This window comes from Labeo rohita, chromosome 5 (genome assembly GCF_022985175.1).
Source record: "Labeo rohita strain BAU-BD-2019 chromosome 5, IGBB_LRoh.1.0, whole genome shotgun sequence".
Classification (NCBI taxonomy): domain Eukaryota; kingdom Metazoa; phylum Chordata; class Actinopteri; order Cypriniformes; family Cyprinidae; genus Labeo; species Labeo rohita.
In genome coordinates this window covers 16141364-16165320 of record NC_066873.1, presented here as the reverse complement: position 1 = coordinate 16165320, position 23957 = coordinate 16141364, and the positions used below count along the sequence as shown (strand labels likewise).

General features: G+C 41.0%; 2 protein-coding genes across 9 annotated transcripts in view; one reads left to right on the top strand and one right to left on the bottom strand.

The window, feature by feature from the left end:
* The window catches only part of slf1 (SMC5-SMC6 complex localization factor 1), a 42670-nt gene extending 35552 nt beyond the window's left edge, over positions 1 to 7118 (top strand). For both annotated transcript variants that reach the window (XM_051110087.1, XM_051110086.1), the window contains one exon: positions 6211 to 7118. In XM_051110087.1, coding sequence (XP_050966044.1) covers positions 6211 to 6710 — 500 coding nt within the window. In that variant the 3' untranslated portion in view covers positions 6711 to 7118. The remainder of the gene's footprint in view (positions 1 to 6210) is intronic.
* A 4969-nt stretch (positions 7119 to 12087) lies between these two features.
* mctp1a (multiple C2 domains, transmembrane 1a) overlaps positions 12088 to 23957 on the bottom strand; it is a 209647-nt gene continuing 197777 nt past the window's right edge. For all 7 annotated transcript variants that reach the window (XM_051110080.1, XM_051110082.1, XM_051110079.1 and 4 more), the window contains one exon: positions 12088 to 14163. In XM_051110080.1, coding sequence (XP_050966037.1) covers positions 14092 to 14163 — 72 coding nt within the window. In that variant the 3' untranslated portion in view covers positions 12088 to 14091. The remainder of the gene's footprint in view (positions 14164 to 23957) is intronic.

Below are 23957 nucleotides of genomic sequence, written 5' to 3'. Positions count from 1 at the left end.
TGGAGGGTTTCTGAAACAAGCAGCAAAACTGCTACAGCAAACACTACTCATATATTTGATTTCTGAGCAGCGAGCTCATTGGCTACCGATACAGGAGAGAACCAATCAGCTGTGCAATGATAATGATGTCATTATTGATGTCAGATTGAGTTAGACCTATCGGACTGCGCCAATTGTGTATGTACCATATAACACATTCATTATCATTTTTACTGTTCTTCAGTGTTTATATTTAAATAAATCTGTCAATGTTTATATTTCAAAAAAATAAATTGGAGTAGAACATAATTATGTAATTGTCACTTTATTTTCATAAAAACTTAACTGAGTGTAATTTAAGCATTTGTGTACAAATCAGTTAATTTTAATCTTCAGTATTATAGTAATGTAGTACCAGCTGCCTCTCATGTATATTTTACAGCGTTGGTTAAGAAATTTTTTTCTTGAAAACATTTGGCATGTACTGTACTGCTATATATGCAAAGTAATAATAATGCATTTAAATAATATTTATATAAACAATATTAAACAGTGTTCTCATTGCACAAACTACCTTGTCAAAACACCAGTTTTTCCAAGCGGATTGGTGCACTTTGACTCCCAGAAGTGAGTGAGATCAGCACTGGTGATTTCATCCAGCTCTTGCCATTTTCATGTGCAATACGCCTCAGACGGTGGTCTGGCATGCCGTGTTAGGCTGAGACTAGATTGTTGAAACAGACTCAGATCTTTATAGAGCTCCATCTGCATGCCATAACTGACACTGTGCTGCTCTGATAATCTAGGCAGAATGAATGGCACCTATCTTTATCAGTCTGGCACGGTGGCATCGAGGGGTCTGCGCAGCGCTTGTACCATAAACCAAGGAGGGGCTCGTGCGACTCGAATGCGATGCCAGGGAATCAGGTTACAAAAAGCTTCTGTTGTGCCCCCCATGCACAATAATCTGTCCTAATCTGTGGCTGCCTGGCCTTTTGTCTTGGTCAATCTCTGTTGGCTCAGTGTAATGTGATTTTACACACACTCACACACAGCCTTGCGTTGGGTCGGTATGCGTCTGCTGGTGCACAGCATGACAAAGAACTGCATCGTGTGCCCTATAGACTAAGGGCTCATGTTGTGTAGATTAAATATGTGTGGATACAGAACGGATGGAATCGTTTTCGCTCTGTTTCTGCCTCCCCTCCTCCACCTTTCTATTCCTAGTCTTCGTCTGCCCTCTAAAGGCTAAGGGGCGGCTTGCTTTGCTCTGACTGATGTGTGGTTTACATGCATGTTAGCAGTCTGTGGCTGAGGTGCAAATATCTGCGAGGGCTGAATCCCCTCGCATTGTTGTCGCCTGTACGGGGGGCATAATTACCGTCGCTGGCATTTAATCCCCCCAGGTGTTTTATTTATCTGCCGAGCGAAGTATCTGACACATCACGCCAATACCTGGACCGACTTCAGTCGTTCGGAGTGACGAATGCGCCAGCGTTGTTTCGAAACCCCCGGCTGACCACTCCGGCGGCTGCGCGTGCGTCTGCGTGGCTAAGCGCTGACAGATGTGTGTTTCATGGGCCATTGTGAAGAAAGGGTTGCGGCTGATCGTGCCGTCCTGGGGGAGGGAGATCTGCCCGTAGCTCTCATTCATCAGCAGTCGCTGCCGAGCCCGCGTTTGGGAAAGCAGGGCCCCGTCTCAGCCTTTGTCACATTCCAGGTTTCGGCCTGTCAGGTATTTGACAGCTATGCAGCGGGATCGACGTTAAAAAAGCGTGCCACCTGATTCAGATGATGGCGGATGAGCGAGAAAGATTCTCCAACAAACTCGAGGAGAACTGTGTGCTTAAATAATTGAGGCTTATTATGAAAACTCAGTTTTTTTTTTTGGTATCCTAGACTGGTGGTTTAAACTGTAAAATCACGGTAAAATCAATGCTTGAACACTCTCGCCATATGATTTTAATAAGTGCTTTTTGAGTACCGATGCTGTATTTCCATCGGTGTGGTGTCATGCTACTTATATTGCAAAATGAACTTGCACTTGAGCATGACTTGGTGTGTGTGCCTGTTTTGGTACGAATGAAAGAGATGTTTGAAAGTCTAGTGTGTCGTGAAGGACGCAAGCATTCCCCTTCCCCTTACAGGAGGCAAAAAAACAAACCTTTTCAGAGCTCGGGCACCATTTAACCGTGCATAAAACATGGCCTTCTCTCTGTCCAATTTTTATCAAAGTTGTAGAACATCAAGCAGAAGGGAGCTGGAGGCTATCCAAGGCCGCTCCCTTCAACAAAGAATAGACATTTGCAGTTTTATTGAATTGTCACTGTATTTCAAAGTCTTACAGTAAGCATCCAAAGGAAAACAGTGTTTTCTTCCTGTCAAATAACAACACTGTTTTCCCTAAAGCCAGAAACGTACACATTGAAAACATCTGTCAAGGATTCAGAGAAGTGCACGCTGACCTTAAACTTGTGAAATTCTTGCTTGAGCTCTAGGCAAGGTCTCATCCGTGGAGGGGGGGTCACGGTGATGACCTGTTATGAAGAAATTTGTTGTTCTTCTACTCAATGTGGTCTCATGGACTTACTGTCTTCTTCAGCTCCTTGACCTCAGCAATTGCTCTGACCCCAGATTTTGAAAACCCTCTGTTTTACCAAAGTATGCCAGGAGTTATCTGTCAGCATAAGCAGGTTTTATAGATAGATAGATAGATAGATAGATAGATTGATATACAATTGAAACAGATTGACCATCAAAAGATGCAAGAAGAGGCAAGAATAATTTTTCCGTGGTCCTGTCTTTAGTAATTCTGTGATATAAAGCAGCGTTTTCCTTTTTTTTTTTTTTTTTTTCGTTTTTTTTTTCTTGCACTTGTGCACATAATGATCCTGTCTTTTGATAGTGGGATTTCATCTGAGTATCAACAGCGAGCGGAAAGCACGGCAAAGCTTTTAAGAGAGGTGCAGAGTTGTGTGAGCTTTAGCAGAACGGCTGCCACATTAGCACAGAGGTTTAAGAGTCAAGTATTGTCAAGTGCAGTTTGCCATAGAAATGGGGAGATCTAAATGCAAACAAAGAGCGCACTTGACACGGCTGCCGTTTGCTAAGCCAAGAGCGAGCGTGCATGGGCTTTACCTTCAACCACACTAAAGCCACTTTAACTGCAGTCACAAAAGAGAGAAAAAGTCATTTAACCAATTCGTGTATGCACATCTACAAGCTGAGTTTTCAAAATCAAATGTATTATTGCTGAGAAATGTATTATTGCGAAGAGCAGAAATTGATTTTGAAAATTTGATTGATTTTGTTTTATTGGTTTTCAGTTATTTAGAGTTGTTTTCCTGCTACATTTTTTTTAATACTCCTTTGCAAAAATCACTAATTTATATAGTGCTGGTGAATGGTTGAGCCCACACTAACACAGAAAAGTACGATTGGATACCATGTTTTTTTTTTTTTCATCTTGTTTTGGTCACAAATCTATTGGCACTTTTCCACTGCATGGTAAGGTCCGGTACGGCTCACTTTTGGAGGGGTTTCCACTGTATACAGTACCAGGTACTTTTTTCAGTACCACCTCAGCTGAGGTTCCAAAATGTGACGTGTAAACCCTGCTGATTAATGATTGGCCAGAGAGAATTCAACTTTGAACTTGTAACATAAGACAACAGACCCGCTAGATTTAAATCAGCACAGCCAGCGAACAATCGAACACGACTTTTTTTTTTAATGAACGCAACTGTTTTGAACGAGCACACCTTTTTTTTTTTAAAACAACCAAAAAATGGCTGTTTCGTGGTCGGTTGATGAAGTACAAACGTTCCTCTCGTTAATAGCCGAAGAGTGGATCCAGTGAGAGCTTGATGCGGCATTGTGCGTATTCCCGCCCAGTCTAAAGTGGTTCTAAACTGCAGTGGAAAAGCGCCATATGGAAGTCAGTTTCCGCCACTGAATAAAAAATAAAGAAAGGTTATTGCGATTTTTATTCATTCTTTTAATTTTGAATTGTGAGAATTGCCAGTTATAAAGTCAGAATTGCGTGAAATAAACTCAGTCAAAATCTCACATTTCTTGCAAATGTGAGTTTGTATCTCACAATCCTTACTTTTTTCTTGCAATTGCGAGTTTACATCAAATAATTTAGACTTTTTTTTTCTCGCAACTGTGAGTTTTGATGCAGTTGCGACTTATAAAGCCAGATTTTGAGGGAAAAAAAACTGATCTCAGAATTGCGAGTTTATATCTCATAATTCTGACTTAATAGCTCTTAAATACTGCAATTTTGAGAAAAAAGTCACAACTGCGAGACTTATATTTTGCAATTCTGACGTTATAACTCTATATATAGTTGCAAATTTATATCACGTAATTCTGAATTGCGAGCTTATACACTATCAGTCAAAAGTTTTTGAGCAGCAAGATTTTTAATGTTTTTGAAGAAGTCTCTCAACAAGACTGAATTTATTTCATCCAAAGTACAGCAAAACAGTTAAATTTTGAAACAATTTTAGTAAAATAACTGTTTTCTATACAAATATATTTAAAAATGTAATTTATTCCTGTGATTTCAAAGTTGAATTTTTATCATTAATCCTCCAGTCACATGATCCTTCAGAAATCATTCTAATATTCTGATTTGCTGCTCTGAAAACATTTTTTTTATTATTATTATTATTATTATTATTATTATTAAGTTGAAAACAACTGAGTAGTTTTTACTTCAGGTTTCTTTGATTAATAAAAAGTTAAGAAGAACAGCATTTATCTGAAATAAAAATCTTTTGTACCATTATGAATGTATTTATCATCACTTCTGATTGATTTAAAGCATCCTTGCTACATGAAAGTATTAATTTCTGTAATTTCTTTCCCAAATAAATAAATAAATAATATACTGACTCCAAGCTTTTAAATTGTGTATAATGTTACAAAAGCTATTTACTTCAGATAAATGCTGATCTTTGGATCTTTCTATTCATCAGAGAATCCTGAGAAAATAACAGTTTTAAATATTGCTAATAATAATAAATGTTTTTTGAACAGCAAATCAGAATATTAGAATGATTTCTGAAGGATCATGTGACAATGAAAACTGGAGTAATGATGCTGAAAATGTAGCTTTGATCACAGGAATAAATGACATTTTTAAAAATATTAAAATAGAAAACAGTTATTTTAAATATTAAAAATATTTCAAAATTTGACTGTTCTGCTGTACTTTGGATCAAATAAATGCAGGCTTGGTGAGCAAAAGAGACTTCTTTAAAAAAAAAAAAAAAAAAAAAATTCAAAATCCTACTGTTCAAAAACTTTTGGCTGGTAGTGTATCTCAATTCTGACTTTATAACTTTGTGTGTATCACACAGTTTTAGTACCATGTAACTGCTATAGTAGATGAAAATAGTAATCATATGGTATCATAAGACACTTCGCCTCATTTTTAGTAAAACCACGCTCATGCTAATCTCGTAAGATGTTTTTACATTAAGTACATGGAAAATAATTTAGTGTAATAAGCACAATTTCTGAATTCAAACCATTGAAGATCTTTCCTGTCCTAATTGTCTCATTTCTAAGTTTCACTTTGACTCTAATGTGAGTTTGCAGCCTGTTAATTGCGTTAGCATAAGTTAGCTGTGATGCTGGCCTGTGGCTCAACATTAGACTAATGATGTCTGGAAATTCTCTCTTCCTCCTCCTCCTCACAGAACTGTGTTGTTTATTTGTCCAGCTTTATTTGATAAAAAAGCATGGCTTTAATTACTCAGGATGACTGACGCTGTGTTTAATAAACTAAAACAATTCAGCAGATTGGATTTTCACATTGAACAATAACGATGACTCAGTTTGCTGTTCTTTACCCACAGAAAAATGTGCTGATGTGACGTCAGTCACCTAAACATTGTAAATTTGCCTAAATCTAGCTAGCCCTACCATGCTGAAAAAAATAACAGATAAATCAGCCTATGTCTGCTGGTCTTAAATAGTTTAACACGGTCTAGCTACAAGCTCTTAAGATGGTGTTCAGCTGGTTTATCTAGTCAGCCATGGTCTCCACTCACCTGACCAACTGACAAGTGTCCAAAATACCCCTAAAACACCTAGCACAAGCTAGTTTAATTAGTTTTTTTAAGAGTATAATCATGGTCTTAACAACATCAAAACATTTCAAATGGTCATTGCTGTTGTAGCATGTATAGTAAAGTGTTTTGTCTTGTTATTTTCCAGGCTCTCCTCTTCTACAGTTGCGTGACAATGAAGGTCAAACCCCTCTAGACTTGGTTACTTTTGAAGCCCTACGTGAGGAGCTCCTTCGCTGTGCAGAACAAGGTGACAAAGCTCTGGACGCTCCCTGCTTGGAGGTTCGAGATCTGCCTTTCATAGAGTCCTGCTCATGGATGCTTAGCTGCCTGTTCCTCGCCTACCTCCAAGAGCGACACGTACCTACCTACAAAACCCCTCTTACACCTCTGGACCTAAGCCCCGCTGTATGCCGCACACTGATCCGTCTCTGTCCAGATGAGCTAGCCTCCTCCTGGGGAGATTCCCGGGCAGTGACCCTGGCTAAGGATCTGAGGACTGTGTTGAATTCGGAGCAGTATGTGTCACAAGTGAGCCCTGCGCTGAGACACTGTCATGGGGATCAAACAAGGCTGTTCATGCAGCTGCTTGACGATCTGCAGGCGGAGGGGGCGGCACTGATTGCTGGACGATCTGAGTTTGACTAGTTGTAAAATAGTCTCTGTAGAGGAACAAGAAATGGGCATCTATCTGTAGACCCGGCTTTGTTAAACTTCTAGTAAAACGTTTCCTGGTGGTTGTGTTGGTCCTATTAGTGAGTTCTGAATGGATACAGATAAGAATTCATATGACCCACACTGCATAGCACTTATGCTGTAGTGATTGTGCACTTTTATGGTTTGTTTTTTTGGGTTGTTAATATTCAAACTGGGAATGATTTGATTTTTGTATGTGCTAAACCTTTTGTAAAAATTATTTTCGTAAAACACTAGAAATGTATTAATTTTTCAATATTATTTTCTAATAAGCTGAAAAATATTTTATATAAATTATTTTATAAATGTAATTCTTAATATTTCTTTAATTGTAAAATAATAAAGATAATTTGAAAATTTTTCATTTTCACACTCATTCAAGAGTGTGGACACACCTGTGTTTTTTATTATATAATTTCCCCTTTTTTATCGTCAAAACTATGAATTAACACAAATAGATGTACCAAGAAATATGTAGTGTATGGAAACCCATTTCCGCCACTGAATAAAAAATAAAAAAGGTAATTGCGACTTCTTTTTGTCTCATACAAACTCAGCAATTCAGATTTTTTTTTTTTTTTTTTTTCAGAATTGTGAGATATAAAATCGTAATTGCGAGTAACAAAGTCAGAATTGCAAGGAAAAAAAAGAATTGCAGGATGTAAACTCAAAATTGCGAGAAATGAAGCCAGAATTGCAAGATATGAACTCCCAATCCTGCCTTTTTTTTCCAGAATTGTGGGATCTATAGAAGTTTATATTTCGCAATTGTGACTTTTTTTCTCTGAATTGTGAGTTTATATCTCAAAATTCTGACCTAATAACTTGCGATTCTGATTTGTTTCTCATAATTTGTGAGAAATAAACTTGCAATAAACTTAGTATCTATATAATTTTATATCTCACAACTGTGACTTTTTTTCTTAGAATTGTGAGTTCATATCTCAAAATTCGGACTTAACACGTAACTTTCTCATAATTTCTCAGAATTGTGAGATATAAAGTTGAAATTGCGAGAAATAAACCTTAGTTCTATGGAAGTTTATACCTTGCAATATGGACTTTTTCTCAGAACTGCGAGTTTGTATCTTAAAATTCAGATCTAGTAACTCGTAATTATGATTTGTTATTCAGAATTGTTTATATCTTACAATTCTGACTTCATAACTCGTAACTTCAAAATTTCTATTACGCAATTCTGAAAAAAAGTCAAAATTTTGAGTTTATATCCCACAATTCTGACTTTGTATCTCGCAATTGTGTTTATATCTCACAGTTCTGAGAAAAAGTCAGAATTCCAATTTTATTTCTCGCAGATTCTGAGAAAAAAAGTCTTAATCACCTTTTTTATTTTTTGTTCAGTGGCAGAAATGGGCTTCCATTATAGTGAACAAGCAAATGTTAAATCAGAACTGGCAATACTAATTCTTGTCTCGATTGCAGCTGCGCACATTTGGGATCTGGGATGATTTTAGAATGATTTCACATAAATATTAGACACTTGGGCTGATTTTCTGTATATCTGGTTTAACTTATTAAAAAAAAAATGTATAAAAATGTATAGAAATTAGTTTAAGAAGATCATGAGAAATAACTTGTAGGGTATATAATTTGCAGACGATTAGACGACTCTGCAATACTCCTCCACGCCTTTGTTTCGAATGAACAAACCAAACTTCAGCTGAAGCCCAGTCTAAGACATGACTTCACAGTTCTCTGATCCAGGATGATGGAGGGAACTCATGTGTGTGCCATGTGGGGTTAATAATCAATTCCCTCCAAACAACTGATTCCAGTACAAAAGCAAGAAATCTATCCAAGACCTCCATGAAGAATGAGCCGCTTCCTGATCATGCCCTTTTCAACTACAATGCAGCCTCCGGAGGTGACGAGGGATCACGGAGTCCGGCTTTGGGATTAGAACTCAAGACGCTGCGGATGGTCTGAGCCTGACAGCCCAAGAGCGATGGAGGATGCTGAGGTTAATAAATAACAAGCTCAAGTGTTCTTGCTTTCAGCGTGGCCGTGATTATTAGCGTCTGGCAGAACGGCCGTTTGTACTGGATCACGCCGTGTGATGCTACGGTGTCATATTGAATAACAGCAGGGATCAGACAGGGAAGAAACAGCCAGACTAACAAATGATGGGAGGCCACAGAGGCTGAGAGCACAGGGGAGCCCCCTTTGGCCCCCGTGGAGGAACACACAGTCCCTCTATCATTCTGAGAGCGTGTGAAGAGCGCCTACGTCGTGAGGTGTACGCTAGAGAAACTTGGCTCGTGGTGAACATCTTGAAATATAGCAGCACAGGTGAAGGTGCAAGAAATGAATGACTCGGCGTATGAAAGATGAACCAGCTTGTACACACCTGTGTGTTTGTCTACAAAAGACCCACCACTAAGATCTGTAGATTAGAAACTCTTTATATTCAAAGTATGTTCTCGCTTTATATTAGGTGGCCTTAACTACTATGTACTTACATCAAAAAAAAATTGGATTGCAAAACACTTTTGCTGCTGTTGAGGTGGGATATGGCTAAGGTTAAGGACAGGTTTGGTGGTATGGGTAGGTTTAAGGAGGGTTAAGGAGCAAGGGAAATTTTTGTTGTAATTGTAATTGTTAGAACAGCCAAGGATCAGCAATCACCACATAAAATTGATCGTGCAGACCAAACCGTAGGTCGTAGAGACTTGAAACTTGGAGGGATGGTAGTACTCACACCGCTGACAACATGACCAAGGCTCGCCCCAGTCGCCTGATGGGGGCGCTACAGTGATAAAAAGTACGAAATCACTCATAAGTCCGGGCTCGCAGGCTCAAGTGTCTTATGTCAGTGGAATCCTTGGCTCACACCAGACAAAACGAAATTTGCCAAAATTTTCCGGTATTTTTTTATAGATTAAAAGATTAAAAAATTTTGAACTTTCAACTCACCGTCACAAAGGGAGGCCAAAACGTTCGAAAGGGACAGGGCCACTTTTAGTGAAATGCCTATATTTCTGCCAAACTCAGAACACCTATGTAAGAGCTCAATCTGAGGTCACAGGACAAAAATCGTGGCGTTTAGCCACTTGGTGGCGCTATAAGAGGGAAAAAAACATAAAAATGGCTTTACCTATGCAACCATTTGTCCTACTGACATGAAAATCTCTGTACACGGTCTTGGTCCAAAGTGTCCCAAGTGCCTATAAGGACATTTGCGTATCGCTAAAAACACGGCCGCCATTGGGCGATGAAGTTTGAGTACCTATTAGACAAGGTTAACAGAGGCAGATCGGAACAAAACTCTGCGGGCCTGTTTAATTCATTGCCCCAAAGGTCTGTGAGAAATTTTAAAGAAATTGGCCACTTGGCGGCGATATCGTATTTTTCAAGGGCGTAAACGATTGTATTTTGCATGTTTTTTTTTCAGACAACTTTGCCTCTAGAACCACTGCTGTCAATCAAATAATTTGTTTAATGATTGAGAAGATTAAACAGTTGAGTTTTACCGTTTTCAAATCCATCCAGCCGATCTCCGGGTCTGGCGGTAGCACTTTTAGCATAGCTTAGCATAGATCATTGCAAATTGCAACTTTTCATTTTTCGTCGGTCTTAGTACACAGTGTAACTACAGAAGAGTCAAGTTTTAAATAGGAAAAATATCGAAACACTTTGGTCATTTTTGAGCGGGATACTAATGGTCTAATCAGATTCAATGATCTATGCTAAGCTATGCTAAAAGTGCTACCGCCAGACCCGGAGATCAGCTGGATGGATTCGAAAACGGTAACACTCAACTGTTTAATTCTAGGGGAGTTGGAAAATGAGCCAATTTTCAAAAAAAAAGTGGAGTGTTCCTTTAAAAAAAAAAACGAAAACAAACTTTTGCGAACTAGTCCTAGTCGCTACTAGTCCTAGTCGCTACTAGTTCTAGTCCAACTAGTCGCTCAATCTGGCAAAAATAAATAAATAAATAAATACGCTGTACAATTCACTGGACTCTCTAGGTCAATAATTATAAAAAAAAAAATGTTGAAAATTACTGTTTGGGAAACTATAACAGGGATGTTTAGAAAAGGGGCCTGTTGAAATCTACCCAGTATGCTATATAGCCTAAAGGAAAACTTCAAGAAACCTGGTGAACACATACAGTGATTCAACAGATGATTCTAAACAAGCATGCAAAGTTTTAAAGAGATCGGACCACATCTGGTGCTATAACAGTCATAAACGTTAAAAAACAATATTTCTATGGTAAATTACCTGGATTTGCCAAAAATGCTTATTTTAAATTATTGATTTAGGTGGTTACAGCCTTGCTACATAGTGTCTTTTTTCATATGTGCATTGTATCAAATTATTAATTCTAATGTAAGTAGATAGTAGTTAAGGCCACCTAATATAAAGTGGGACCCAAAGTACTTTATATTAACTCAAATGCAAATCACATGCCGAATATTCGCATTAACTAAAACTGAAACTGTTAACTCTTTACCCGCCAAACATGAAAATTTTTTGTTATTCATGAGACAACGCTTCCTGGCTAAACACTGAATTTTCCGGCTTTCTGTGTTTTCACTGTTATATGCTAGGGGGTGCTATTAGGCATCTCCTGAATGAGTCTGGAATGTGCCGATCAAAAACACAGACCAGGAAGACGGAGAAACGAACGCTTTCGTATGCATATAAAAAATCATTCGATTATCAGCGCTTAATTGCATAAAAATGAAAACTGCCTAATGTCAGCGAGGGAATTCGAGGGTCAGCGAGGGAAGTTGATCCAGGAAGTGGTAAAGGCCTGGGCAAGCTGTAGGAGTGCTGATGAAAGTGATCTACTGCATCTTTGCTTTGACAGTGGTACTGAATATGATCTAGATGTAGTATGTGATGTAGTAAAATTATATTTTCTCAGCTTTTTGCTCAAATTGTGCTTTTTTTTATGAAACCTATCTACATTCAAGTGTTGAAAAAATGAATGCTTGAAACCAGAATCATTTTGTTTTTGTTTTTTTGATGTCCCGCACGTTTAGATATTTATAAAACGAAATATTCTGGGGGCCATGAAATTTTAGTGAAACTTATCAAAAATGCTGGCAGTCACTGACAACTTTTTTCAAAACTGGCGGGGAAAGGGTTAATTAAAATAGCTTAAAAAAAAGCATATTTTAGATGAAAACTGAAAAAAAAAAAGCTAAATAGAATAAAAAAAAAATAATACAATTGACAAAGGCACATAAAGTTAAATCTGAACTAAAATTAAAATTAAAATGAAAATAAATTATAGCAAATATGAATATATAACAGTATACAGAAATAATAAAATAGCACAGCAGAAGTCATTCTTGTTTACATGCTTTGAATTGTTTTTATTGATGAACGCAAGCAATAATTATATAAAAAAGAAACGAAACATCTTTAAAAGTAATGACAAATTATGATTCTTCATAGTTCATATTTCAGTTTAAATTTTGTCACGATTCTGCCAACTGTGTTTCAGCCAATCACAGGCAGCAGTATGACATCACAGGCAACAGGTTTTAAAATGACACACAGACACATTACAATTTCATAAACTGATCACATATATTCTCTGACCACATGTATTCTGCTTTTCATCTGTTTGTTTTTTTACAATAAGAATATTTACAAAAAATGAACATTTATGTTAAATAAATAATTTATAAATCTGGTATAAATGAAAGTGCCTTTATCCCTTTTCCACTAAATAGATACATTCTACATAGTTGTCTCTCTTTATATATTTCAAAAAAAAAAAAAGATCCACTTTGGTTTGCTTGCAAACATAGCATGTGCACTTGTACGAAACAAAAAGCTTTTGGGATGCAAAAACCATTCACGATAAACCCACCGAACAACTTAAATCAACACGTACAGTACATAGAAACACATTCAGGCTTAGAAAACTACCCTTTCTGCTGTTCAAATCATCTACGTGTGTGTTTTTTATAGCACTTTAGTCACTGAAGTACCGTCCGTGTCCCGCTCAGTGGGGATTGTGTTGTCTTTGTAATGGAATTCCCTCCGACAAATCAATGGTCTTTCCATATGATAGATGCGATACGGCAAATGAGAAGTCAGGAGGGAGGCGGTGGGACGGGGCTAGCGTCCTTTCTGATGTAGCCCGCGCTGTGATCTTTCATCGCTCGCGACGCCGAGGTCCCTCAAGAGCGCCCCGCGGACCCGTCCGTGACCTCCCTCGCAAGCGGATGGATGAAGCGGAGGAAATGACAGAGGGAGAGAAACCCGAATGACAGGAGGAGCGCCGGAAAAGCAGCCCGCATCCTCCTTTTTCCTCTTCTGCGGCATCAGTAAACCTCTGCCCTCCGGTACCCCCCGAGGCCCTAAAGCAGCCTGTCACAGGCTATCGACTTCTTGTCAAGCAGCCAATCCACAGCAATGAAAACACACACAGACATTCGCCCTTCAAGTCTGGGATTTTTCAGAAGATTTCGGCCTCAGCGCTCGGCCTTCAGAAATCAAAGTTTGAGCTGGCGCCCAAGGTAGGGTTGCGGCACACGGGAACGTGACTTTCAAATGAGAAGTGGTGGCCAAAACTGACATCTTTATTAGCGGAGTGGCACTGCGTGGAGCTTTGGGAGCAGAGGATGAAGAGGGAATGATGCAAGGGTACGTAAACACCTCAATCCCCACTACGAGGCCTCTATTGGTCGAAGAAGGTTTACAATAAACAATGGCAGCATGCATCATTCATACCGTTAAAAGAACATCAAAATGACGTAAAGATCGCAAACCTCACTGGCACTGGGCGTTTTTGGAGTCGTTTCCACGAGCACTTTAGTTACAGCCATAAATCGGACGGTAACGGGCTCAGCTGTCGACTCGGATAACTGCTGCTCGACAGCTGCGGATAGCTTTAGATATGGCAGTTACTGTGCCGCGCAAATTATAGGGTGCAAACTGCAACTTAACCACCGTCGTTTTCCCTTCTGTAGAGGCGAGGTTGTGTCGGCACAGGTGGGCGTATTATCAGCTGATCCTGCTATTTGCGGTTAGAGCGGCTCCCTTTGCTGCCGTGGAAGGACACCTTGGCTTTTAGAGCTGTCTGGCTAGTGGCGAGCGTTGACAAATAACCCAGACTGTTTGACTCTAAAAGGGGTCAAGAGCTTTCGCCGCTCACAAAAATAAACCCAAAAAGGACGGATGGTAATTAACAATGGTCCCGTTTTCACTTTGACCGCGCTCTTTAGCTCTCCGCGCGGCAGTTGAAACAGAGAGAGAAAGAGTGAGGAAGATAGACATAAAGAGGCTGGTTTCGGTCAGTCCTCTCCTTCTCCTTGGCGTTGGGAGAGCATCCGTGTGAGGAGAGCAGCTATACTGGGTTGTTTTTCTTTCTTTTGTTTGGGCTGTGACTGGGCTCCACTTTCAGCTCTCGGTACTGCACCTGTCAAAACACACACAGGCACAAACACATGGTCAGGTGGGCGGATTGATAGCAGGGGACGAGAAGCTTCTGAGAAGGGCTCGGTCAAATTCAACAGAGGTTGCAGTGATGGAGAGCAAAGCTGTGCTGTTAGACTTTAGTTAACCATTTAATGCAATTCTACATACTCACAGCCACATATGTCAGAAAGGCACACTATATTGGCCATAATTTAGGCCGATCACATGTTGGTATGTGTGACAAACAATGCCACTCTCACACTTCACATCATGTCCCTACACAGTGAAAAATACATAGTGGAGCAAAAAGGACACTTACAACACGCCAACGAGCAAGACAGAGCAGGTTACTTTTGATATGAAACAAGGTCACCGCTTTAAAATGTTGTCATTTTTTAATAAATTCAAACAAATACCATTTTGTGGCTCTTTAATGTGTTGTAACAGATCGCAGTATACTGTAAAAAATAAAAAACACAATTTGTTGAGTCAGCTTAAAATAATTTGTTACCCTGCTGCTTTAAAATTTTAAGTTCAGTCAACTAAAATAGTTTAGTCAACTTTAAATGTTAAGTTGTAATAAGTAACAACTCAGATATTTGTGTTTGCTGAACTTAACAGATGGGTAAGTAACCCAGCTGCCTTAAAATTGTAAGTTGATTCAACTCAAATATCTAAGTTGTCACTTAGTATAATTTAACATTTCACTTTTTTGAAATTTTAAGGCAGCCAGGTTACAAATTATTTTAAGTTGACTCAACAAATTGTTTTTTACAGTGTACTGCCTTATTTGATCAATTGACACATGAACCGATTGTCTTTTCTTCTTTACTTAAAGCAAGAAAAAATATGAATAAACATCAGAATGTATTTTATTTTAACCACAGAAAGACGTCAATACACACAGTTTTTCAAGTTTAAGTACACTAAAGTTTACTGCCTGTCAATTAGGCGTGGGCGATAAGGCAAAAATATCATATCACGTTTTTTTTTTCAGAAATATCACGATTCACAATTACAATTACTAATTTACAATTATTTTACAAGGTGACTGAGCAGTACAGCCAAACTAATTTCCCTTTTTTAAAATCAAAGTCTTTCAAGGTAACAAAAATGAATGCCAGATATTTAGGCCACAAAGATAAACATCTTTGTCATTATTTTATCTTTGTTAATAAAAAATAAGAACACAGATACATTACAAATAAACATAATACAAATAAAGCAAGCATTGCTTTATTTTTCAGGTACGGTAGGTGTATTTAGCAGTAGCATTCAAGTAATTGAATTACCTATTATAAAAAGTGAAACACTTCATACATTATATATTATATTCATCAATTGTACATTGATTCTTGTTAAAGCAACTGTATTAAAGTTCTTCAGTCAAGAGCATTGACTGATTCTTCTATTTGTGTTTTGTTGTTATATTAACTTTAAAAGAATAGTTCACCCAAAAATGAAAATTCTGTCATCTGCCTGTCAATTCTGCCATAGTGTTTTTATACCATCATTTACTCACTCTCAGGCTGTTTTAAACCTGAATGAGTTTTTTTTTTCTGTTGAACGTTATCTACAGTACACTGTAAAAAACAATTTGTTGAGTCAACTTAAAATAATTTGTAACCTGGCTGCCTTAAAATGTTAAGTTCAGTCAACTCAAAAAAAGTTTATTCAACTTGAAATGTTAAATTATACTAAGCGACAACTTAGATATTTGATTTGAATCAACTTAAAATTTTAAGGCAGCTGGGTTACTTACCCATCTGTTAAGTTTAGCAAACACAAATATCTAAGTTGTTACTTAGTACAACTTAACATTTCAAGTTGACTAAACTTATTTTAGTCGGCTGAACTTAAAATTTTAAGGCAGCAGGGTAACAAATTATTTTAAGCTGACTCAGCAAATTGTGTTTTTTTATTTTTTACAGTGTATTTGCTAATTTCTATTTTTAAATTAAATGGGGACCAGCTACTATATTTTATGCCTAAAGGTGAGTATCACTGATACCAATATTACTGATTTCTCTAACTATAGCCATGCAACATTACAGTATAATTGAGAGCTATTAATGTTAACATATATTAGACTTTTAAAAATACCAACTTCTAATTTAAGTGAACTTAACATAAACTCATTATTTACCTGTGCCCTTCAGCAAGTGGGAAACATACAGAACTTGAATAAAATTAATCAAACACTAAATACTTAATTAAATATAGATGAATCCTTAAAGCTACAAAATGTTATTGATTTTTGTTGTTCTTTAATTAACAGACATCACAGAAGCTGGGTTATTAGCTTTGTCACGAATCTGGTCGGTGTCCCGCTGTCCGCTCACCACCAGATGTCACTCTCGCCCTTTCACACACAGACTGTTGCACCACACCCCGGACTACATTTCCCATCAGCCATTACACTTGACCCACGACCAATCAGCGGCGCTATAAAAGCCCCTGTATTTCGCCGTGCTAACCACGGATTGTTGTATTGTTGTTTGCTAGCGTTTTCCTGTTTCCAAGTTCCTAGTTCCCGTGGTTTTTGACTTCTCGCCTGCATTATCGTTTACGTCTGTCTAGCCGCCTGCCTTGTGGATTATCGCTCTCGTTTCCTGGACTATTCTTTCCTACTGCCTGTGTTATTCCTGTTTGCTCCGTCTCGACCTTGCCTGTACGACCATGTCTTTGTCTCGCCCAATAAAGAGCTTGCATATGGATCCGCTCGCCTCTCGTCTCGTTCATCCTGTGACAGAACAATCCGTCAACAAGGATCCAGCAGCTCAGGACCCTGCGATACAGATCATGCTCCTCAAGCAAGGTGAGCGATCGGTTGAGGAGTACGTTATGGACTTTCATACATTAACACACCAGACTTCTATGAGTGATCTGTGTTTAATGATCTTTTTCCGTGGAGGGCTCTCTGAACCGTTCGCCTCCTTAATGCCAACACATCAGCCCCATTGGACTATAAGCCAATATCTAAACATTGCACTACATATTAGCGGTTCTTCACTTACTGTGGATGTTGCGGAGAAGCAACGCGATATCGCGCCAGCGCCGGCGCCCGTTCACAAGATGGCGGCCGCGCCGAGAGCGCGTTCATACCCTGGCGGCGACAACGGAGCCCGTGCGCAAAATGGCGGCGACTGCGATGCCCGTTCGCAAGATGGCGGCGGCGCCAGTGCGCGCTCACCAGATGGCGGCGATAACGGAGCTCCGTCATTTCACAGCTGCCTTTCCCGAGTCAAGTCAAGTTTCCAAGTCGAGTCAAGTTGCAGCTGTGTTTCCTGAGTCAAGTCAAGTCTCCAAGTTAAGTCAAGCTGCAGCTGTTTTCCCGAGTCAAGTCAAGTTGTTATGTCAAGTCAAGCTACTACTGTGGTTCCTGTGTCAAGTCAAGTTACAGCCATCATTCCCGAGCCAAGCACTGTCAAGATGGCCGCCACGCCAGAGCCACTGCACAAGATGGCCGCCACGCCAGAGCCACAGCACAAGATGGCTGCCACGTCAGAGCCACTGCACAAGATGGCTGCCACGTCAGAGCCACTGCACAAGATGGCTGCCACGCCAGAGCTACTGCACAAGATGGCTGCCACGCCAGAGCCACTGCACAAGATGGCTGCCAAGCCAGTGCCAGCTAACGCCATGTCAGCCAAGCCACAGCCTGCTCAGGCCATCTCAGTCAAGCCACAGCCTGTTCACGTTGTGTTTTCTGCTCCTGAGTCTGCACCCATCAGGGCCGGCCTTCCTGAAGCGGTTCCCGAGTCAAGCAAAGTCACAGCCGTGGTTCCTGAGTCAAGTCACGTCCCGCCTGACATCCCAAGATCGCGGCCTATCATGATGGCACATGTGCTGGATTCACCCCTGATGGCTGTACGGGCAGCTAAAATGGCGCTCCTTCACGTCGCGGCTGCTACCCCAGGGTCAAGTCAAGCTTCCAAGTCCGGTCAAACAACAGAGTCAAGTCAAACCAAAGCTCTTGTTCTCCACGAGTCAAGCCAAGTCACAGCTGTTCCTCTTGAGTTAAGTCACGTCACAGCTGTCGTCCCTGAGCCAAGTCACGTTACAGCTGTTATTCCTGAAGCAAGCCAGGCCTCTGCAGATCCTCGTGAGTCAAGCCTAGTTGTCAGGTCCTGTCATAATGCAGCTTCCGTCTCCAGTCAAGCTTCAGCGCCCAGTCAAGCTTCAGCGTCCAGTCAAGCTTCAGCGTCCAGTCAAGCTTCCAAGTCCCGTCAAGCTTCCAAGTCCCGTCAAGCTTCAGCGTCCAGTCAAGCTTCAGCGTCCAGTCAAGCTTCAGCGTCCAGTCAAGCTTCAGCGTCCAGTCAAGCTTCCAAGTCCAGTCAAGCTTCCAAGTCCAGTCAAGCTTCCAAGTCCAATCAAGCTTCCAAGTCGAGCAATGTCAAGGCGGCTGTTCCAGAGTCAAGCCACGCCCCGCCTGACGGCCCAGAGTCAAGCCACGCCCCGCCTGACGGCCCAGAGTCAAGCCACGCCCGCCTGACGGCTCAGAGTCAAGCCACGCTCCGCCTGACGGCCCAGACTCAAGCCACGCCCCGCCTGACGGCCCAGACTCAAGCCACGCCCGCCTGACGGCCCAGACTCAAGCCACGTCTCGTCTGGCCACCCAGAGCCTTACCATGACCCGTCTGACGGCCCAGAGTCAGGTCATGCCCAGTCCCCAAGTCAAGTCACACCAGACCCCAAGTCAAGTCACATCTCGTCTGACATCCCAAGACCACAGCCTATCGGGATAGCCAGCGCCCTGGACCCACCACAACCTCCCGCTGCTGCTCTACCCTTAATGGCTATTGCCATCTGGTGTGTGTGGGCTGCACATTGTGCTTCTGGGGTCACGTCTGCTCCCAAGCCTGCTCCAGAACTCCTGTCCAAGCACAAGCCTACTCCAGAGCCCCCGCCAGTTGGAGAGGCCGCGCCAATGCCTCCTGAGGTGTCAGCTTCGGCTGTGGATCCTCCCGTGGAGGCGGCGTCCCCCTACAGACTCTCTGCTTCTCTCCCTTCTCTGTTTGTCTCCTCTGTCTCTGCTTTCCCCAGGTCCCAGATCGTAAAGCGGGGTCCTGTTCCGCCCCGGAGGGCCACTGCGCCTCCTGTTCCGCCCCGGAGGGCCGCTCCGCCTCCTGTTCCGCCCCGGAGGGCCGCTCCGCCTCCTGTTCCGCCCCGGAGGGCCGCTCCGCCTCCTGTTCCGCCCGGAGGGCGGCCCGCCTCCTGTTCCGCCCGGAGGGCGGCCGCCTCCTGTTCCGCCCGGAGGGCTGCTCTGCCTCCTGTTCCGCCCTGGAGGATCGCCCCGCCTCCTGTTCCGCCTCGGAGGGCTCGGGCGTCGCCTGTCCCGCCTCCGGTTCCGCCCTGGAGGGCTCCTGCGCCTCCTGCTCTCCCTCCGGCTCCGCCCTGGAGGGCTCCTGCGCCTCCGGTTCCGCCCTGGAGGGCTCCTGCGCCTCCTGCTCTCCCTCCGGCTCCGCCCTGGAGGGCTCCTGCGCCTCCGGCTCCGCCCTGGAGGGCTCCTGCGCCTTCTGCTCTGCCTCCTGCTCTGCCTCCGGCTCCGCCCTGGAGGGCTCCTGCGCCTCCTGCTCTGCCTCCGGCTCCGCCCTGGAGGGCTCCTGCGCCTCCTGCTCCGCCCTGGAGGGCTCCTGCGCTTCCTGCTCCACCTCCAGCCCCTCCCTGGAGGGTACCTGCTCTGTCGGTTCTGCCTCAATCACCGGGTCCTCCGCAGGGACCTGGTCCTCCAGCCCTCGCCCTGTCTCACTCCCGCCCCACCGCTCCCCTGGACTGTTACTCTGTTGGAGCGTCTGGAAGCCGCTCCTTGGGGGGCTATGTCACGAATCTGGTCGGTGTCCCGCTGTCCGCTCACCACCAGATGTCACTCTCGCCCTTTCACACACAGACTGTTGCACCACACCCCGGACTACATTTCCCATCAGCCATTACACTTGACCCACGACCAATCAGCGGCGCTATAAAAGCCCCTGTATTTCGCCGTGCTAACCACGGATTGTTGTATTGTTGTTTGCTAGCGTTTTCCTGTTTCCAAGTTCCTAGTTCCCGTGGTTTTTGACTTCTCGCCTGCATTATCGTTTACGTCTGTCTAGCCGCCTGCCTTGTGGATTATCGCTCTCGTTTCCTGGACTATTCTTTCCTACTGCCTGTGTTATTCCTGTTTGCTCCCGTCTCGACCTTGCCTGTACGACCATGTCTTTGTCTCGCCCAATAAAGAGCTTGCATATGGATCCGCTCGCCTCTCGTCTCGTTCATCCTGTGACAGCTTATTTGGCTGCTATTACTTTAAGAGCTCCCGCTGCTGAACATGACATGAATTTGACACGCATGCTCGTAGTTTCATTTGCGTTTTATTATGAAAATGACGCAGACTACTGTGCGCGCTGCCGCATTTGTGCGTGTAACTGAAGTGGGCATGCTCCAACCACATTATAATGACTGAAAGGACAGGTAAATTAGTTTTTACTGACATAACTGATTTTTTATGGCCTGACAATATCTCATCTCAGTTCAATGTTTTTCTGCTGAAGCTCCTTGTTACCTGTACCTTTCCTGCACTACCAAGGTATGTTATTTCCCAATAAAAACTAATAACACAGGCTCATCTGGGTGAATGCAGTTAGCGCTACTCTAATCGCTTGCTAAGAATATTTTTTCTTTGTGGAAGCTTTGCGTTTGGTTGGCTAATAAAATAATAAAACTCCATATTCTGTGTACAATTATTTAATTCTGTCATCCTGGTATCATGGACCCACTCTCTCTTGTTTCATACAAACACAGCTGCTTCCATTTGCGAAGACAGAAATGGATTTTAAGATTTTAAAACAGTTTCATGTCTTTTATCACCATAATTATTTATGTGGCGAAATGCAGTTTAGTTTGAACTTGCCACTTGCTAGCATTTGCTTTCTTCACCGAAGCTTTGCGTTCACATATTTCAACTCAAATCAATATTTCGCGTCTAAGTATTTAGTTTTGTGTCAAGTAGCCATGTAATAAGTGGGATACTGTACATCCAGCTGGTTGTTATTGCAAAATAAAGCCCTTCAATCTTATACAACAGTCCAAGTCTGTCGGGGTTTAGTCTGCGATAACAACCGGCTTGATGTACATTATCCCTTACAGCTTGTTGATCTAAAATGGTAACTGTGCATTAATACAAATGAGTTGTCTGAACTTATTTACACAGTGCATTTTTTATTTTGGTTGCACAGGCACACCTACGCACCACTTATGTGCACCCCTGATTATAAGGTTCTATTTCAGTTAGGATGTTGTCTTAAAAGACAGCTACCTATCTAGGTAACAAGGCAGCTTACTAGGTTTTGGAACAGGAAGTGGAAGCATGCCAGCTCCAAATTCACAGGGTTGTCACCATAGTATTCACTTTCAGACAAATAAGACAATAGTGAAGCGCCTCTGAGAGAAACAGACAGATCACTGGTCTTCCCTCAGATCTGGCCCTCAAACTGACTGATGTCACGCTTAGACTCCCTAAGAAATGTGGTCCATGTACTGCCAACTCGACAGAAACTTCAGTCAGCACCTACAACTGAGAAGTGTGTCCATCTCACAGCCATCTATCTTGTAGGTTTGAGACTGGGTTTGTCTGTGCCACATTCAAACACTGCAGCAGTAGCTGAGCTTACATCAGATGTGAGCCACAAAGGACTTTAGTCATGTAGTTTTGAAGTAGTGAGAATAAAAAAATCTTCAACGGCTTAAGGTTTTCTCCAAACGGAGGTGGTCTGCTTTGTAGTCTGCATGCATCATTTCATCAAGATGCAAAGATTTAAATGTAAGCATGAAAAAATAACAGAAATCATTAAATCAATTGACCAAATTGACTATGAATGAATGACAGAATTAAGTACACTACTCTCTAAAAATACTGGGTTAAATGTGGACAAACCCAAAGACTTGGTTGTTTTGACCCAGCAGTTGGGTTAAATGTTTAACCCAGGGATGGGTTAAACTCTGCAGGGACACCGGCCCTCCAGGATCAAGGTTTCCCACCCCTGGTTTAACCCACCCTTCTAGGTAGTTTTATTTAACTCAACTATCATTTAAAAAATACTATACTATATGTATATATAGCTTAAATTGAAAGCAAAATAGGCTGTAAATTAAAAATCAGACACATAATTCAAAGGTGAACATATATTAATAAACAATTTAAAAATTTGTATTATTTATTCAATTTATTAATTAATGTGCATTTATTAAACATATTATTACGGCCTATTTTGGGTTCATTTTCAGCAAAAAATATAGTCATTTTTAATCAATAGTTAGGACTGGATTAAACATTAGTCAAAACAACCCAATCACTGGGTTTGTCCATACTTCACCCAGCATTTTTAGAGTGTACTATTCGTGTTGTTGTTTTTTTTGTTTTTTTGGTCACAGGATCCCTAAAACGCAATTAATTATCAAAAAGAATATAAATGTAGTACATTTGCAAAGTCTGAAAACACAGATATACACTACCAGTCAAAAGTTTTCGATGTTTTTTAAAGAGACACAAAAGTTTCTTTTACTCACCAAGCCTGCATTTATTTGATCCAAAATACAGCAAAAACTTTGATAAATTTGTACTATTTAGAATAACTGCTTTCTATTTGAATATAATAATTTTAAAATGTAATTTATTCTGTGATTTCAAAGCTGAATTTTTGCATCATTTTCCAGTCACATGATCCTTCAGAAATCATTCTAATATTCTGATTTGCTGCTAAAAAAAACATTTATCATTATTTTAATGTTGAAAACAGCTGAGCAGAATTTTTTCAGGTTTCTTTGACAAATAGAAAGTTCAGAAGGACAGCATTTATCTGAAACAGAAATCTTTTGCAACATTACTTTATCATCACTTTAGATCAATCCTTGATCATTTTCTATAATTTCCTATACTTTTGAATATGGTATAGTGTATAATGTTACTTTTTATTTCAGATAAATGCGGATCTTTGGATCTTTCTATTTATCAAAGAATCCTGAAAACAACATACTCAACTGTTTTAAATATTGCTAATAATAATAATAAACGTTTCTTGAACAGCAAATCAGCACATTAGAATGATTTCTGAAGGATCATGTGACACTGAAGACTGGAGTAAGGATGCTGAAAATTTAGCTTTGATCACAGGAATAAATTACATTTTAAACTATTTTCAAATAGAAAGCAGTTATTCTAAATAGTAAAAATATTTCACAATATTACTGCTTTGCATTTTGGATCAAATAAATGCAGGCTTTGTGAGCAGAATAGAATTCTTTAAAAACATTAAAAATCTTACTGTTCAAAAACTTTTGACTGGTAGTGTATGCAATGAATCTGATTAATTAATCAGCACTTAATTGAATTCATTCAATTAAAAAAATGCAGTTTAGTCAATTTAAAACTGGCAGCCCTAATAAACACTAATTCGATGTTGGCGACAGGGGCCATAGCTGCAGCTAGAGCATTTCCAGAGGATTTTTAAGAGCGGCCTGGCATTCGTCGTCTTCAAAGCGCGCTTTAAATTGCAGCCTAACGGGGTCATTATTTTCGTATTCACTTTAAACACATCAGGGTCGCGTCTGACTTCAGAAGCCTCCCTTGAACTGCGTGTAAACAAAAGTTTACGTGTCAAGGTGAGGCGATGAAGATCGACATTAGTGAATCTAATGGAAGAAAAGAAATGTTGGCAAACAACAATAAAGGCTCAATCAAAAGTAGCGCTATAAAGAGCGCGTGGCACGTCAGAGGCTCTATTACACTTAACTGCTGACAGTTATGCCACCCCGTAT